An 18,851-nucleotide genomic window follows, 5' to 3' on the forward strand; every position below is an offset into this window, starting at 1 on the left:
ACTACCTGTTGCAAAATCATTTGTATAATCATTTCAAAATAAAGAGTTTTTAAAAAATTAGCCCCGTCTCTGGGTGAACCCAGCCCTGAACCAACTCTGCTGCTGCCAGTGCCACCTCTCCCCTACTTCTCCTCCGCTTTGTCACCACGCCCCCTTCTTCCATCTCTGGTCTACCTTTTTCACCAGCCTCTTGTTTCCGTTCTTACACAAGAAAATGTGGAGCTTGACGGTGCGGGCAACTGCTTGCAAAAAGACAGCTTTAAGCTTTTTTTGGGAAGGAGTGTGCAAGTGGGTAGATGGAATGTAAAAGATTCATCTCTTGCTCTGGAAAGGAGCCGAAGTACCCAGATAACTTGTGTTCTCCAAGGTCAGAATCAAGACAGCTCACAGTATACTTCTGAGCCTCGCTGGTCATGGGACATGCATCTCAGGAAAACTTGAGGTTAACTAACATTCCATCCTCCTCCTGGTATGATTTAGGCCAGGTTCTTAAGGGACATTTTTGCAAACAGGCACCACTGTCTCCCTGTGAGGCCCAGAATAAGTCATCTTGACTTTCACACTGGGTCCCTGAGTCGCATGCTGAGGGGGATGTGGCTCTGGCATAAATGTAGTCCCTTCAAAAGCAAGAACCTTCCAGCACTTCTACCAGGCTGAAGTGTATCTCCATGTCTTGGTAAAAGACGGCCAATGGCAGCCTAAATGAATACCAGAGGGAGGGTGGCCGGTGATGGACATGGTTTGGGCAGAGCCCAAGAATTAAAGGGGACTTGGGATCATTGAGAGACCTTCCGAGTCTCAGGACGGGGGTGGTGGTTTCTTTTTCTGTCATTCTCCAATGTTCCTCAGTCTCAGAGACCCCAAGAGATGCCATTAATACAGATTCCTCCTCTGGCCCCTTTGACACATTTGCTTTTGAAGGACCTGGAAGAGAAAGCTCTTTGTATGTGGTCAGAATAAACTCATTGTACACCCAAACAATTAACTCCTCAATGGACTTGCCAGCCCCTTGAAAGGCCCGGCCCTGCTTCCTTGGACCTCTTGGGCTCTATTCAGTCCCATAAGCACACCAATGTTTTGGGGGTTTTGTTTTGTTTTGTTTGTTATTCTGAAAAGTCTTTCCCTGAGAATAGTCAGAGCCGGTCAACATTGTCCTCAGCCCCGCATTTATCTCCACTCGCCAGCGAATGTCAATCAGGAATCAAAAAGCCAAACAGAGGAGGCTTTGAACGGTGTCATCAGGGGTCGAAGTGACTTCCAGCTGTCTGTGCGTGGGCCAGGCCTTCTCGCAGGGCAAAGAATTGTGCTGTCACACAAACCCACTGTCTGGATAGGCTCGAAGAGCCCGTGCGGGGGCTGCGGCTTTCTGGGGCTGCACCTGCAAGGAGAGGCGTGGTTGGGGGCTGGGGGATCTCGTGCGGCCAGACGCCCCGCTCTGGGCCTGGGTGGTTTCCAGCGCCGCTTGCTCACTGCCTCTGGAGCCTTGAGCAAATCACTTTCTTGCGCTGAAACTCAATCTCTTTTTATCTGCCTGGTGACTTCCTCTGCCCTGGCCGGTGGTGAGAATAGATGAAGAAAGCCACCTGCCAGAAACTCTGAGTGTTGCAAAATGTGGTAACACTTATTATTGTTGATCTTGACATCATCCTTGAGAAATTCTCTCAGATTTGCCTTTTTTTTTTTTTTAATGTTTCCTAATTTACTTTTTTCTCCCTGTAAAAGAAATGGTCATCTTTGAATAGGGTTTTTTCAGTATTCTATGTTCTTCTCGGTCTGAAAGAGTATTATGGTATCAAAGAGAAAGAAAGTCTTACTATTTGAGGTCTAAAAGAATCACCAAGATTAAACATACACACACATGAAATCATCATATGCACTCATGTAAATTGAGATTCAGATATAGTTTTCTTTAAGATATACAGGAGAGTCTCCCCCCAAATTAAGGATTGCTCAGATAATCTAGCTACTGCCACCTGACGATTTACCTGTGATGACTTTGGTACTCCATCCCCGCTTTGTTTTAAAAACTTTATTAAGGTATAATTACATACCATAAAATTTACCCATTGTAAATGTACAAGTTAATGAATTTGGTACCGTTATAGAGACGTGCGGTCATTACCAGAGAACATTTCCATCACCCCCAAAGAAACCTTGTACCCATTTATAGTTATACCCCACTCCCTCCTCCAGGCAACCATGTTATCTGCTTTCTGTCTCTATAGATTTATCTTTCCTAGGCATTTCATATGAATGGAATCAAACAATATGTAGTATTTGCACATGGCTTCTTTCATTTAGTTTAATGTTTTTGAAGTTCAGCTATATTCTTACGCATATCAGTAATTCATTCCTTTTAATTGCTAAGTAATATTCCATTGTATGGGTAGATCACAATTTGGTTATCTCTTCACCAGTAGACGAACATTTGGATTGTTTCCAGTTCAAGGGTATTACGAATCATGCTGCTATCAGTATTTGTATACATGTCTTTGGGTGGATATGTCTTTATTTTTTCTTAGATAGATTCCCAGGAGTGGAATTTCTGGATTGAATGGTAAGTTTGTGTTTAACTTTTTAAAGAATTTGCCAGACTCTTTTCCATCATGGCTACCAGTTTTACATTCCCATCAGCAAGGAATGAGGGTTTGAGTTTCTCCACATCCTTGTCTCTTGATAGTGTCTATTTAAAAAATTTTAGCCATTCTAGTAGGTATGTGGTGGTATCTCACTGTGGTTTTAATTTGTGGTTTCCTAACAACTAAAGATATTGAGCATCTTTTCATGTATTTATTAGCTGTCCGTGCGTCTTTGAAATGTCTATTAAAATATTTTACCCATTTTAAAATCAGGCTGTTTGTCTTCTTATTGAGCTGTAAGGTTTACTTTACTTTTTATTTTTAAAACTTTATAGAATTTTAATTCTACAAATCCAGTTTTAAAAGCAAGCAGTTGGATAAGATGATTTAACACTCGATGATTTAATACCTTCTTTAAGAGGCCTTTAGAGTCTTTTACAGCTACCCAGTGTCCTGAGGCTAGGAGTGCAGCCATCCTTCACTTTTAGAAGAGGATATCACTGCCCAGAGAAGAAAAGTGAGGGGTTCAGGTTACCCAACTTAGTTGGTTGCAAAGCCGGTATCTGCACTGTGACCCCACTGGAGACCGGGAGGCCAGGGGCACATGCGGAAGCTTTTCTCTCTCCCCCAGGCCCAGTGTAGGTCCTGGTGTTGCCCCAGGGCTTGCCAGGAAGCAGGCCTGATGTGGACCTTGGACCCAGGCCTTGGACCTGTGTTTGGTAGAAGGGTGCGCTTGTTTGCTGGGTTGGATGCCAGGTGCCCAGGTGCCCGGAGATGATGGTCAGAGGGTCCTATTGGCTTTGGCTTGGCTGCTCATCCTTGGGGCATGCTGGATTTCACAGGTGGCTCTCCTGGCAGCAGGGCACTTTGTCTCTTCTCACTTCATAAAGATTTCCAGCTAGGGCCTCCACGGTGGCAGCGCAGCTGTATGTCTTCACCCTCGGTGACCCTACCCTGCAGGAAGATTCACTCCCTGCACGTGGCTTCATGCTATGTGGGCTTCTGGGCCTGCATCTGGGCAATTGTGGAGGTCCTTGACTTCCCCGGGGAGACTGGAAACCCTCCTTCCTCTCCTTGAGCAGCAGATTTCTTTACTGATTGCTGGACCAGATGGGCAGTCCCAGACTCTCATGTGGACGATGGGAGAAGTAAACAGAGTATTTTCTGTCGTCCTGCTCCAGAGGGAGATACAGCTCTTGGAGTACGGGAGGATCTCAATTGAATATTAAAATATCTCATAAGCCATTTTTCACTTGGCTTGTCATCGCCGTCCCTCTGAGAATGTTTGATTTCTCACTTTCCCTTTGTTCCCTTTAAGACTCCTGACATGAAGCTGCCCTGTGTGGAGGGGCTGAGCACACTGTGCAGGTCTATTTAGACTGTGAACTCTGCATCCGGCAGCAGCAACCAAATGTGCATTGCAGCTGCCAAAAAACTTCATTCAGTGGTTCACTGAATTCAATGGAAAGAGGTGTTAATAGAGTCAGGGAAGTGATGCCATTTTTAAAAATGACACTGTGTGGCTCTGCTCTGTGTTTCTTCTCCCTCAATGACTTCCAGATCAAACGTACACAGTTTGGCATCAAAAGGTGGCTCTTCTGGATCCCAGTTTGAGGCAAATAAGATATTCAGCCTCATTACTCCTCTCCTCCTGCCACGTCTCACGTCTGCGGGTGATTGTCGGATAGGTCAGGATCACCCTGGCCGCTGCGGGAGTTGGGTCTTACGTTGGCACATGAGAATTATAGCAAGGTCAGGTGTCACACAACTGCCAGGTTGCTGGCCTCAGCCTCAAGCGAGGGTTAGGGTCTCCATAGCTATTGAATTTTAAGATCCCAGAGGTGGGGTGTTGGCGTAAGAAAGGGATCAGGACTCTGTTCTTTCTCTCTACCATGATAAGATGCAGGGAACTCTGCCGAGAGTTCTGGGAGCTCCAAATGGTGAAGGCTGTCATTATCGATGATCTGACTGGCGTTGCAGGCTATATGAGAACTTGCATTCTCCATAGTTAATGCTTGGAGAATATAGCGTTCAGTCCTAAAAGATCTCTGGGGGTCTTGGGAAGAAGGGATTGTGGAACCACGGTGTCCGAGACCACGGTGCTCTTCTTCCCTCCCCCTCCCAAGGGAGAAAACAGAAAAATCTCGGAAGTATGCATTCTCAACACAGGTAAAGATGCCTGCTCCCAGCTTTCACCAAGGAGGTGGAAATTGGTTTTTAGGGCACAAAGGAGCACTTGCTCTTTTTCCATATAAAGCACAGATATACATACAGTACACAAACAGGTATGCAATGTATCTTCGTTATTAACATTTCACTAGGAAATTAATTAGGAGAAAAAGTCTAAAAATACTCTTTAGATGGGCAATAAAAAAAAAAAGTTGAGAAACACTGTTCAAAATTAAGCTTTTGGGATCTTGATGAACATAATTCAGAGTCCTGAAAGGTAAATAAAGTCTGAACTTACTCTGATCCGTAGAGGTTCTTGGTCTACAGAGAGAGCTGCCAACACTACTAGGACCATAAGTATTAGAACTTTGTTACTGAGAACTCCCTGCTCCTATCATCTGTGTTAGAAATTTCAAAGCAAACCCAGGGTGCAATTACTCATGTTTTCTCCCATTTTGTTTGCCCCCACCTCTGCTTGGGAATTGGGGTGCATGCTGTTTCAAGAGTTCAAAGTGTTCTAAGGATTCCCCATTCTTTGTAGTTCAGCATGCTGGAGAGAGAAATGTCCTTCTTACCTTCACTTTGCTTTTAGATGAGGATGGAGAAATAGCTGGGACTTCGGGAGGAAATGGCACCATGTTGTCTTGTTTTCCTTAAGCTCTTCAGTGAAACCCACTAAAAAGGTACCGGCTAGTACCTTTCACAAGAGGGCAGGAAGGAGCTGGGGACATCAGAATTTGATGCCACAAGTGTGCCAACATCTCCTAACACTTCTGGCCAAAACTCAGGGCTGCTGGTGAAGATAGCCCTCCCAGCCCTCCTGAGGAAAGAGCAAGGGCTGACGGAGTCACGCTGGTACAGAGTCATGAGAAGGGGCCCTCCAGAGCCATGACAACTTGGGTCCCTTCTCTGGAATGGCAAGCACACACCTGGATTGTCTTACTGTTGGTGTCTGTCTGTGATTCTCTTTTCCTTCTTGTTCTTTTCTTCTTTCTTTTCCTTCTCTTTGGTCTGTTCACTGGGACTTGGCCGGGCCATGTGCAAACCCCAACCATTCAATAGTGCTGGAGAGTAGATAGTATTTACCTCAATAATGGTAGTCTCTTTTCGATTCTTTTTAACCCTCAATTCAGATGACGGGTCTAAGCCGACACCCACGATGGAGACCCAGCCAGTGTTCGATGGAGACGGTAAGCTCTTGTATTACTTCAGATTCGAATTCTCCCACCCATTTTCGGATTTGGGGAGGTCTTTCCTTCGATTGTTTGTTTAAGCTTTACTATGATTGTATTTTTCTTTTTTAATTTGAATTTTTCCCAGTTTAAGCCAGGTCGTTTTAACCTTTAAAAAAATGCAAACCCTCCCAGGAACTAGTACACCCTCCACTTCTGGAAAGGCCCTCTCTTCTTGCCAGGCTTCCTGCCTGGCTCTAACGTCCAATAATAACACAGCCTGGATGGACCCCGCGGGCTGCCAAGACCAAGGAGCCAGGGCTGAGAAAGACAGGCCGGCAGCATCCCTTTTCTAAATGAATCAGCACTTAACAAGTTCCTGTAGTGCTCTGTGCCCAGCATTGTGGGAGGCCTCTGGGGTACAAAGGAGAAGTAGATGAGATGGAAGCCCTTGCTCTCAAGAGATCGGCAACTATAGGAGAACTTTCTGTATGGAACTCTATGGTCTCAGTTGTTTGTTTGTTTTCTGTAATAGACACGTATGGAAGAAAGAGATCACAGTGGTATGGGAAAAGATTCTGTGAAGAGAGGGAACGTGAGCTGGATTTTGGAAATGTGGGAGAGGAATCAGGGTGTTCCAGGCAGGGGCACTGGCGTGGGCAAAGGAGAGAATATGGTGGAGATGGGATATAGTGAGGAAAGTAGCAGGAAAGAGACTGATGTATGGAGCTGGTCTGGCTGAGTCGTAGGGACCTTGAGAGTTGAGTCGAGACATTTGGGAGAGGAGAAATTCTAGGTCAAGAGAAATAGTGGTGGTTGGTGGCAAAATAGAGGTTGGATATCTCTGGAGGTATGAGGAACGGACAGGAGGAGCTTGGGTGCAGAAGACTGGCTTTGATTTGAGTTTGAGCTGCTCAGGGCCTACATTCTTCCGTGTACTTTGCTAAGTACTCCAGGCTCCCATGAGGAGGGGCAGGAAACTCGGCAGAGTGCGGTTTCTAGAAAGTCTGACAATGAGATGTGGAGCTCAGTGCAATATATGGCAACCTTTCAGCAGCTTTCAGCCGAGTATATCCAGGCTTGGATCCTAAGACTGGACAGTGAGACAGAGGAATAAAAAGAAATGATGCCACTGGTTGGTTCTGCGGCTAAGGATGTCTCTAGCCCAGGCTCAGCTTTAGATAGAAATGTGAAATATCCTTTGCAACTGGTCATGGAGTGGAACATATGTGTGTGTTCATGCCTAGAAGTTAAAATGTTTCTGTGATCCACAAATGTCCTAGATCATTGGTAAGTCTGGGACCCTGGAGGATTGACTGGGGAGGGGGGAGTGGAATGGAGACCATGTCAGCTTGGAAGACCTTCCCAACACACTCATGGAAGATCTCGTCACTCTACAGTGTGTTCAGGGTCATCCTCAGACTTCCATGGCACCTGTCCACTGGGTGACCCCACCCCTGGAGAGCCTGGAGGCACGCTGGAACTCTCTGGATGGAGGAATTCAGCCTCTGTTCGATGAGAAACTATTATAAAGGGGATTGAAGCACACATTAGACCCATTACTTTCTTCCCCATGTGAAGCAGAATCTCAGCAAGTTAAAACCTGCTGCGGCTCAGCTGTTTCCTCTAAAATGGTCTCTGTGGTTTCTTTGGCATTCGTTTGTTGATTTACCCCCTTTAAATCTTCTTCCAGGGAAGCAGCTGAGAAAGGCTTGGCTTGGCGCGTGTTCCTCACCTCCTGGGATAATATTTTTATTCCTGGATGGAGTGGCTCAGTGCCTCTGGACTCTGACCACTCGGCTTCCCAGCACAGGAGGCCCTGGTTGGCTCCTATGAGCTGATGGGGAGATGATCTTCCATAGAAAGGAAGCAAGAGGGTGTTGGGACAAAGTGGATATGGGATGAGGGAGATGGCTCAAGCCTTGATGCCTCAGGCTTTTAGAAAAGCTGTTAAAAAGTCTGGGGGTTACACTCCAAGTTACATACTCTCTTTGCCCAGACATTATTTTCTCTCTCCTTCTTTTTTCAGAAATCACAGCTCCCACTCTCTGGATTAAGCACTTGGTAATCAAGGACTCCAAACTGAACAATACCAATGTAAGAAATTCAGGTAAATAATCTGCCTTGGATTATGTATTGATATGTACTTGATCTGTCCACGGGTGCTGTATGGTTGCTTCATGACTATCACTGTGTGGGCTTGGGCAAGTCATTTAACAAGTTTGGCCTTCAGTTTTTTCCACAGCTGTAAAATGCGGAGATGAGATGGGATTATTCCCTTCCAACTTTGTCTTCAATTAATAGTTTAGGGATCGTCTTTCATGAGTAGCTGATCCTTTTAGCTAAAAAAAAGTTTGATGGTATGTTTTAATATTTTAATTGACTTTCTATATGCCATGCAGAAGAATTTGAAAGAAGAATGGCTGGGCATAGAGAAGTTGGACTTCAAACCTTAAGAGCCTTGGATCTATGTGTTTTTAAGGCTCTAAATAGCTGCCTCCAATCTTACCTTTCCTGGTTTGATCTTTTGAGGGTCTTGTGAGTGTTCAGGTTTTGGTACTGGCCGAACCCTTGTAGAAAGGTGGTAATTTCTGAAGAGTGGTCAGATTAGAGTTCATTTACCATCAATGAAGACCAAAGTTGATAAAGTTCATTTACCATCAAAAAAGACCAGATGTCCGTCGACAGGAAAATGTATTAACAGATCCAATCTGTATCTCTGTCCGGGGTGGGGATCATCCTTCTTTCAGCCTCAGACTTCGTTGTGAGAAATGCTACTTGGCATATTTATGCCTGGTTGTTGAATTTAGCCATATCATCATTTCCTGATAGACAGCAAGGACTGTAAACTAAAGATACATCCCTTTCCCCTGGCAGGCAGGGTTTTGCATGACCATTAATGAATGAATGTGCTGTCCTTGCCCCCCTTTTGGTTTATCTCTATAGTATGCCAGCTTTGTCCTAAAGGTCATGGGGACTGGAGTGCACGGAATGGTTTAGACCATGAGGTGAAGTCACATAGCCCTGGTTGATTTTTTCTGCTGAGTACCTCGGCATGTGTCTGGTTCCCTGCTTGATAGAAGCTGGAGGAGGTGTGGGATGCTGGGGTGGGAAGGAGCCCATGAGGCGTCCCGTGGGCCAGAGTCTGACAGAACAGTGCCATGGTTAAAACACAGGCTTTGGAATCAGCAAACAGGGGTTCTCGTTCTGGCTCCAACACTTAGTAAGTGACCCAGTCAAGTTACATGCCTGCCCCACGCCTGCCCCGGCCACGCCCACAGAGCCTCAGTTCTCAGCCAGGATCATAATCTCTCCCTTAAAGGACGGTGAGTAAAGATTAACTGAGTTAGTCTGTATGGTACTTAACCAATGTCTGGCTAAGTGATAAATAGTATGTGCATGATAAATTGTAGGTACAATTGTATTTGTTATTATCATCATCATTGGTAGGGAAAATGGGACTATTAACGATACTTCTTCTAGTGAGAATTCTTCAATCGAAAAAGCATTTGTGATTGTCACCTTAAGCAAAAACATCTATTAGGAAGCTTCTTAGATCCTTCCTCCACTCCCCCTTCACTGTTAGGCAAATATGATAAGTCAAAGAGAAGTGGTTTTGGTGCCTGTGGTATCTGGAAGTGGTATCTGCAAAAGGTCCCCGCATTCCCTGAGCCCCCAGCAGGTCTGCAGAGCCCCAGTAGGAGGCTCAATTCTCATACGGTGACCAAGGGGTAGGTAAGAGGGAGAGCTCTCTCTGAAATTACACAGCACCTTTTGCCTGAAGCATTCGTTTGACATTTAGCAACTGCTTCCATGATTTTTTCCCACCTACCAGTGGTTAATTTCTCTACCCAAGTTATACTCTGTGAAGGCAAGGGCTTTACTGCCTGTTATATCTATTAGCGAATCTAGCTCAACGTGTTTGCTTTGGAGAAGGATGAGGAGAAAAGATCATCATCAGTAAAGTCAGAAGCATCAGTGTCATCATAGCTAGTCCATATCAGTTATGTGTTAGCTCATTTGAGTGTCACCATAACCCTATAAGTATTGTTATTATCCCCATTTTACAGATGAAGAGTCAAAGGATGAGAGAGAGGAAGTAACTTGTCCTGGGTCACAGCTAGTAAGTGGTGGGGCTGGAGAAAATGATTTATCTTTGGGAATAGAGCGCCTATCTTCTTGGGCTGCATTCTCTGTGTATAGTAAGGCGGCAGTGTCAAGTTTGGTGATGTTTCTTCCGCTCAAATCCTTCCCCTTCCCACTCATTCTTCCCCTGTGTAGCTTCCAATTGCATGAGTATGGGATCATATTGAAAAATGGTTTCCAGGCAGGTACAATCCCCTTCCTTTTGTGAGAGGCACCCAGCCACCTTTATTTTTTCCTGGTTTGCCCCAGTTATGTCTGTAAGTTTAGCGTATAGGACAGGATAGTTGGAGGAGAGCTAAAGGTTCCCTGGGAGTAACTGAGACCAGCAATCATTATCAGAGGTTGATACCATAGGCATTTTCTAATAAACTAGGGACATTCTCCATCATGATCAGGTGGTAAAACTGACTGAGTGCCTGTCAACCTTTTTGATGTAATTAGGTGTGAGGGACACTGTGTCACATAGGCATGTAACAGAGGTTGGCAAATGGCCGCTTGCCTGATTTTGCAAACAAAGTTGTCTTGGAACACAGCCATGTCCATTTCTTTACATACTGTCTATGGTTGTTTCCGTGCTGCGACCATCGAGTTGAAGAGTTGTGACAGAGACCGTCTGGCCTGCAAAGCCTAAAATATGATCTGATCCTTTACAGAAAAAAAGTTTGCTGGCCCCGTTATATAAGATTGAAGTAGAAGCATTTGGATGGGAGCGTGTGTAGGGAGGTGTGTCTTTCTCAAGTTTTGGGGCCCCTTTCCTAGAAGTAGGGCCTGTGCCTCCTGAGATGTTTCCTGACATGCCTGGGGAAGCCTGCATCAGCGCAAAACTCTTTAGGCAGCTCACGTTGCACTTTCTGCTCTCACGTGAGCTTTAACATCCTGTCCTGTGTGTGCTCTCACAAGTGGGTTGCCCAGGAAGCATCCTGAGGCTTGGCCTTCATAGGTGGGGGGTAGGGAATCTTTCGTACGTAGATGAGATCAACCACGTAATGGTAGAAGCCTGGGCTTTGGTATCAGGCAAACCTATAGACCTGGCTTCTGATGCTTGCTCCCCACTGAGAGGCTGGGTTACCTTGAGAAAGTTAATTAACTACCCCGAGCTTTGATTTCCTTACTTATTAGTTAAAATCATTAATGCCTTGCAGAATTTTTCTGAGAATTTAATGTATCTAAAATGCCTGGCACATAGTAGGTGTACGTGAATTATTGAAAACAAACTCAATGGAATATCCTGATGTATTGTGCTGGCCACTTTTCACATGCTCTCACTTGGTCTGATGAGAAGTCAGTAGACTTGTATGTTAACTTGGGTCCGGGCGGCTGGTTCTGGTATGGACTAGAGCCTCTGAGTCAGGCCCCTGGGACACTTTCCCATTAGAGTTTAATGAAAGATTCTGGGTCCAGGAGAGCTTCTGCCCTTGCCTCTGGGGAGGTTGGAGTGGGACTCTGAGAGCTAACTGAGTGAGAGCTCTTCTTCTCAGCTTTCTCTCTCTCAGAGGCAAAAAGGCATCCCAGTTTCTTTTACACCCCAAACATCCTTCTTTCACACTCAGACCCTGTGACGCCAGGTTTGTCTTCTGGCCTGGGGACTGTTGATGTTGGAAAGGTTCCACTGGGCAGCTGAAGTGTTGCAATAACATGACACACATGCCTGCAGACTTATCCTGTCTCCTTCCCTCCTCCTGGAGGTTTTGGCCCTCGTTTTTAAGGCTTTGTCATGTGTTCATCATGGTCAGTGTCTCCTTCTGAGTATGTGGCAGGGTCAGCGGCAGCAGGTTTGCCTGTTGGACTTCTGTTTGATTCTCGCCTCCATTGTACCAGGACTTCTTCTTGCAACCTGGCAGACAGCACACCTGGTGGCGAACATCCTAGAATTTGAGAGACAGCATCTTCTCCTATGCAAGCTGGCCAGAGACTCTCTTCTGCTTTTATAAGAAAACAGGAACTCTTGCTGAGTTTTTGGTATCAGGGGCTAGTGACGAAGGCATTTCTCAATATAACTAGAATTTCAAAACATTGTAATCATCTATAATACATCTTAGAGAAGAGAGTAGAGAGATTAAGGAAATGACAATAATTAGGCTTCATCTCATCCTTCATCCGTATCTTACTGCTTTGGATTTTACTACATGCCGGCACCTTCCCACAGCTGTGATTGATAGAAGTCTTGTTTTTTCTCTCTTTCTGTATGACAAAACTCTGTGCTTTCTCCTCTGGGAAAAGGCCATCTCCCAGGAAATGTGGTCGCGTGAGCCTTCACTCTTTTCTTATCGCAAACCATGCCCTCAAGGCATGTACGAAGGCCCCTTGCCTCTGTCTCCGCCTGGTTCCCTCCTGTGGCCACCCTGAAGTCACTGGACTTCCCTTCTTCCCCCCCATTTCTTTCTTTCCTTTCTCTCCATCTTTTCTAGTTCACTTCCTTCACGATCTGATCTGGGACTCCAAGAAGCCCTAGAACCTGGCCCTGTGGGTTAAATCCAAAAGGACCACGGCTTTCCTTCCTTACCTCCTTGCCCAGCAGACCCTCCTTCTGTAGATCTGTGAATGCAGCGGCTGGTGGTAACTCTGCTCCCTGCAAACAAGCCATCAGCGGGGACACAAGGTGGAAATGCATTTCTTATAAGTTCTGCCATGACAGTGACCCCTGTCCCCCTGGTAAGTGAGAGTGTTTGCCTCTCTCACCATCTACATCACAAGGAAGCTGTTTACAGGCTCCTGTCCTGACCTGCCAGGCTCGGATCGGTGCTCTTCTAGGCCTGCTTTCTGGGCCCATTGGTCACATTTTGTATGCTCCTCCCTCACCTGGAAGCTCCTGCTGGATTGGCTGCTGCTAGGACTGGGATTTGGGGTCACAGAGGCAACAGCACCTCCTGGCTGGATCCCCCACCCCCCAAACCAGTGCTCTTGGCCTGCCCAGAAACCGCGGGGTGATGTAATAACCTTAGGCCTGGAAAAATAAACAGTTCTCAGGGAAACCAGCGGTAGCTGTTGTAAGCAAATACCTCACAGCCACCTGGAACCTCACACACAACGTGGCTGGAAGGAAGAACGAGTCATCCACGAACGTTAGCCGCCGCGGATGGGGCTGGGCTCGTGTGCATTTAAAATACCTGTATAAAAACAGATCCTTGGTGTTTATGTCTATCACTGGCCTTCTGGACGTCTGCCCATCTATCTTATGCAGGTGTCTTGGTCCACCAGGGCCAGTAGAATAGAGTCGGGGACAGGCATGGGTGGCCATCCCTATGGCTTTCTCCCTGGCAACAAAGGCCTTTCTCAAGTTCTCCCTTTGCCAGGAGGAGCTGAAACACGTCTGGAGGCCTCAGAGAGCCTGGCTCCACAGTCCATCTTAACCTGGTTTTAAAATTAGTTTTCCCTGTGGCCTTGCTCCTGCACCCCATGTTGTCTGCTTGGAACACAGAGGTGCAGTGGTGGCTGGGGGGGTCTGGAACTTGCTCCACCAGCAAAGATTTTATTGAGTATGTATGCTTTGTGGCGTTAAGGGCAAACCCACCACATCCCAATGTTCTCCTTTGGCCTCTGCTGCTAAAAAGACCTAACTGAAGGCCCTGCCGAGGTATTGTAATCGGCTTCTGCCACTTTGCTAGAAGGCAACTACTATCGCTGCTTTGGTCCGAGGGTCCTCATTCTGTGTTTATTTGTAAAATGGCTTTGGAAGTAAACAGGGTATATATCTTACTAACACACTCACATGTGCAACATTATTGTTTGGGGGATGAAGTGTGAAGTTATGATACTTTATTTGACACATTAAAATATATCTCTTCCATCTCCCCGCCTTGGCCCGTGACCCCTCCTTCCTTCTCGCCTGAATTTTTATTTGCTAGCTCTTGTCCTTAAAGGACAGAGCTTATCAGGTCAAGGTCAACAAAGTTACTGAGAAAAACTAGAAAGACGCCAGCTTGCCACTTCTCAGTACTTGTCCCTGCGAAACCACTCTGAAGCGTTTCGTATTCTTTTTGGTGGAAGGGTCATATGAGCTCACTTAATGGCATGAGTCAGTAGAGGTGGAGCCTTTTCTAAAATTTGAGTGGATGTGAGTCAGTGATGCTTTGGGGGAAAAGTTTGAAAAAAAATGCCTATATACTATATTGGGACAATCCATCCTAGAAGAAATATCTTGTTTTCCTCCACTTCTCCGTTTCTGTCTGTGTGGGAAGGACGAGGTCACTGCTTCAGACAACAGTGAACAGTGCATGGCCATTTTAGGTGCCCCAGGGAGAAATTATTTAGACAGGCTGGTTGGTTTGTAATTGTCCCTTACACCCCCTCACCCACTACACTTCATCCCAACACTGTGCCCTATTTACAGAGCCCCCTGCAAACGTTCCTGTGAGTGGGTGCTTCGGGGACGTGGGGCAGGCGTTGTTAGTTTTGTTCTGGGGGGAGCCTCTGAGCCACAGACGGCTGGACACAGTATGACCGTGGAGAGGGGTGCCAGGCATGGGGGCGAATCTGAAGGCCCCCAGCAGCCTTGCGCCTCACTCAGCCACTTGCTGGTGCTTGGGCTCCCCTGGGGTGGGGGAGGCTGAGCTGGATCCCCCTCTGAGCCGTGGGGAAGCTCTGGGCTATGGGAACCGTAGCCTCTAGTACCACCGCTTCATTTTATTTTTTATTTTTTACATCTTATTTTTACATTTTATTTTTTACATCTTTATTGGAGTGTAATTGCTTTACAATGGTGTGTTAGTTTCTGCTGCATAACAAAGTGAATCAGCTATACGTATACATATATCCCCATATCCCCTCCCTCTTGCGTCTCCCTCCTACCCTCCCTATCCCACCCCTCTAATTGGCCACAAAGCACCGAGCTGATCTCCCTGTGCTATGCGGCTGCTTCCCACTAGCTATCTATTTTATATGTCCACGCCACTCTCTCGCTTCGTCCCAGCTTACCCTTCCCCCTCCCCGTGTCCTCAAGTCCATTCTCTACGTCTGCGTCTTTATTCCTGTCCTGCCCCTAGGTTCGTCAGAACCATTTTTTCTTTTTTTTTAGATTCCATATATATTTGTTAGCATACGGTATTTGTTTTTCTCTTTCTGACTTACTTCACTCTCTATGACTGACTCTAGGTCCGTCCACCTCACTACAAATAACTCAATTTCGTTTCCTTTTATGGCTGAGTAATATTCCATTGTATATATGTGCCCCATCTTCTTTATCCATTCATCTGTCGATGGACACTTAGGTTGCTTCCATGTCCTGGCTATTGTAAATAGTGCTGCAATGAACATTTTGGTACATGACTCTCTTTGAATTATGGTTTTCTCAGGGTATATGCCCAGTAGTGGGATTGCTGGGTCATATGGTAGTTCTATTTTTAGTTTTTTTAAGGAACCTCCATACTGTTCTCCATAGTGGCTGTATCAATTTACATTCCCACCAACAGTGCAAGAGGGTCCCCTTTTCCCCACACCCTCTCCAGCATTTATTGTTTGTAGATTTTTTGATGCTGGCCATTCTGACCGGTGTGAGGTGATACCTCATTGTAGTTTTGATTTGCATTTCTCTAATGATTAGTGATGTTGAGCATTCTTTCATGTGTTTGTTGGCAATCTGTATATCTTCTTTGGAGAAATGTCTATTTAGGTCTTCTGCCCATTTTTGGATTGTGTTGTCTGTTTTTTTAATATTGAGCTGCATGAGCTGCTTGTATATTTTGGAGATTAATCCTTTGTCTGTTGATTCATTTGCAAATATTTTCTCCCATTCTGAGGGTTGTCTTTTCGTCTAGTTTATGCTTTCCTTTGCTGTGCAGAAGCTTTTAAGTTTCATTAGGTCCCATTTGTTTATTTTTGTTTTTATTTCCATTTCTCTACAAGGTGGGTCTAAAAGGATCTTGCTGTGATTTATGTCATAGAGTGTTCTTCCTATGTTTTCCTCTAAGAGTTTTATGGTGTCTGACCTTACATTTAGGTCTTTAATCCATTTTGAGTTTATTTTTGTGTATGGTGTTAGGAATTGTTCTAATTTCATTCTTTTACATGTAGCTGTCCAGTTTTCCCAGCACTACTTATTGAAGAGGCTGTCTTTTCTCCATCGTATATTCTTGCGTCCTTTGTCAAAGGTGAGGTGACCATATGTGCCGCCACTTCATTTTAAATGAGGAAAAGGAGCCTGGACTAGCAAGGACCTTGCCCAGGGCCACAGGCCCATCAATAGCTCTCGTGTGCCAAGGCCTCTACTTGGTGCTAAGGGGGCCAAGGAAAGAAACAGAAGGAGCATCTAAGGAAGGAGCTGACCATCAGGCAGTGGTGTGTCAAAGACAGGGGCGGAGGCGCGGTCCACCCCAGAGGGGAGGGATATTCTCTCACAGACATTGTTTTGAGTTGCTGACATAGTGATCTTTGAAAGTAGACTGGTTCTTAGTTATGTTATTATTTTTTTAGGTAAACTAAAGACAGTGTGCCCCTCATTGCCTGTACCTAGAGCAGGTCATCCCTGCAGTCCACCTGAGAGACTGGTCATTCACGGGGATGGGTCAGGAAGGCCGGGTTTGCTGTACATTGACTGAGGACACTGCTACCCTAGACCAGCTAATAACCTACCACTTATCAACTAACTGTGGCCCTGGGTTCAATGCTTTACATATACTATTGTGTTTCATCCTCACAATGGCCCTGTGAGGCCTGTGCTGTGGTTACCCTACCTTTACAGGGACTTGAGAGCTAAAGTAAACAGAGCTAACAAGTGGTGGAGGCTGATCCATCTGGCCCCAAGCCCGCGCTCTTGATCACCGAGCTCTTCTGCCTCTATTCTGATCGTTGTTGACTTCCGTGAGCAGTGACAGAAACTCCCACGTGCCAGGCCTGGGCTGGAGTGTGCAGGGGCAGGAGTGCTAGGCGCTTACTCTTGTTCTCAGCCTTGGCGAGGAAGCCCAGGTATCCCCATCTCACCCTGACTCCTGTTCCTAGAAGCTCTTCCCTCTGACCGCTGGAGTTCCCCCTGGTGTTTGGGAACAGCCATCTGACTGAGCTTTCACACCATCCTCATTTCTCCCATGACCAGAGCTGAACAGCATCTATTCACTTGGCCAGTGAGTTCATCAGAAGGGGTGCCCTTCTCCAGACACGTGGTCCAAGGTCCCGTTGTAGGTTAAGATTGGGTGATGATGTTATCTTTTTCACATCATTTGCCTGCCTACTCTATGGGGAAAAGGGCCTTCAGATTAAATTAAATGGAGAAACCCATTCCGGTGGAAGAGGTGACATTGTAAATTTGTGCATATTCCGTTTCTGTTCTCACTCCCTCCGCCCCTACTTGATGCACACCTGAGCACAAGTTCAAGGACTGACTTTGTTCTGTTTATCAGGGAGTCTGCCTCTTCCCTGCCCTGACAGGACCTCTCTTTTCTTGACCATTGTCTGTTCCAAAGGGAGCCCTGAGGAATGGTTCTTTGAGGTCCCCTCCTCTTCAGGGTTTTCTCAGAGTCCCTGGAGGACTCTGAGACTTGGGGATTGGTGATGGCCAAGTGGCAGCTTGGTGCCAGACATGACGGGAGGGCAGAAAAGCAGTGTTCCAGGGGATGGGTGCTGAACCCCGTGTGGCCAAATGAACAGAAAGGGCTGTTCAGTGATGTCCTGTGAATCACTCCCCACGATCGTGCACTCTGCAGCATGTCCTCCTTGGAGACCACGTGTCCAGTCCCTGGGCCAAGCCCTCAAAAAGAGGGGAGTCAGTGCCTTCAGGCTGGGTCCCCCTGGTCCCTCCTTTTGCTCCTGCAGTCTCCTCTTCGGCCAGATTCTCTGCAACTGTCCCGACAGCGCACGCCGCTCACGCCGACCCAGAGGCTCCCGAGGCAGGAGCCGTGTGATTTCTTACGCCTCTGGAATTTCATGTTGTGATTCAGGAAAAGTTGTTTTTAACAGAAGCCTTGTTATTTTGGGTTATCCTTCAGCATTTCATTCATTTTTGATAAGAGGCTAAGTGGGTGTGAGGTATTTGAAGGGGCTTCAGGGTAACTGTAGCCGACACAACGCTAGTGTTTCCCTTAATATTCTTGGCCCAGTGGGATGATTCCTTTTGCAACGAAACACAGATAAGCTCCTCTTGTTTTTCAGGCGGGTAACTGTGTATTGATTTTTCCCTTAAGAAAATCTAGTGCCGGATGGTCTGAGGATTGAATGTGGCATTTCCCAGGATGAGTCAAAGGGACACATTTTCTTTTTCTGGCCTCTGTGGTCTCAGCCCCCATGACTTGGCCTTGACTCAGAGGTGGGTGGTCCCACCCTGAAGTGTCAGAGGCTAGAACAGAATCCTGTGGCTCGAGATGGAACAGCAGAGATTCAGCAATAGAGGGGTTCTTGGGCTAAATACTCTGTGGATCCTTTATACCCAAGACCCTGTGGTTCTCCTATGAGTGAGGCGCCGCAGGTCAGGGATGGGTGTGGGGAAGGATCAGGAAGTACGCGATAGCTTGCAGTCTTGTTAAGTCCTGGTGCTAAGGGTGAGGGGTCCAGGAGGGGAACAGACTCAGCAGAGAGAGGCTTTGCTCTAGGTGGGACCCCCCAGGGAAAGCTTTGGGGATGGAGGAGGCCCGGAATGAGGGTAAGTTAAGATCTTGTGGTTAGTTCTTTCTTCTTGCTACGTCTGACAAAACTTTTCTGACCTCTCCAGAGCCTGCCATGGTACCAGTGTACACCCAGTACCAGCCTGTGTGAGAGCCTGGGGCCAGGAAGGCCCCTGACCCCCTCTGCATCCTCTCTGTTGGCCTTATCTCCTCTGTTACTCAGGATCCCACGTTAGATCTGAGACGCCAGGAGTACC

General features: G+C 46.5%; 1 protein-coding gene across 4 annotated transcripts in view; it reads left to right on the plus strand.

The window, feature by feature from the left end:
- The window catches only part of SMOC1 (SPARC related modular calcium binding 1), a 156,634-nt gene that overhangs the window by 111,799 nt on the left and 25,984 nt on the right, over positions 1–18,851 (plus strand). For 2 of the 4 annotated variants that reach the window (XM_027111631.1, XM_027111632.1), the window contains exons 6-7: positions 5,882–5,938; positions 7,950–8,030. In XM_027111631.1, the coding sequence (XP_026967432.1) occupies positions 5,882–5,938; positions 7,950–8,030 (138 nt within the window). Of the gene's footprint in view, positions 1–5,848; positions 5,939–7,949; positions 8,031–18,851 lie in introns of all 4 variants that reach the window. The other 2 variants (XM_027111629.1, XM_027111630.1) reach the window with 1 other exon arrangement.

Source organism: Aethalodelphis obliquidens, unplaced genomic scaffold (assembly GCF_003676395.1).
Source record: "Aethalodelphis obliquidens isolate GAN/ISIS:26980383/991018 unplaced genomic scaffold, ASM367639v1 scaffold10, whole genome shotgun sequence".
NCBI classification, from domain to species: Eukaryota; Metazoa; Chordata; class Mammalia; order Artiodactyla; family Delphinidae; genus Aethalodelphis; species Aethalodelphis obliquidens.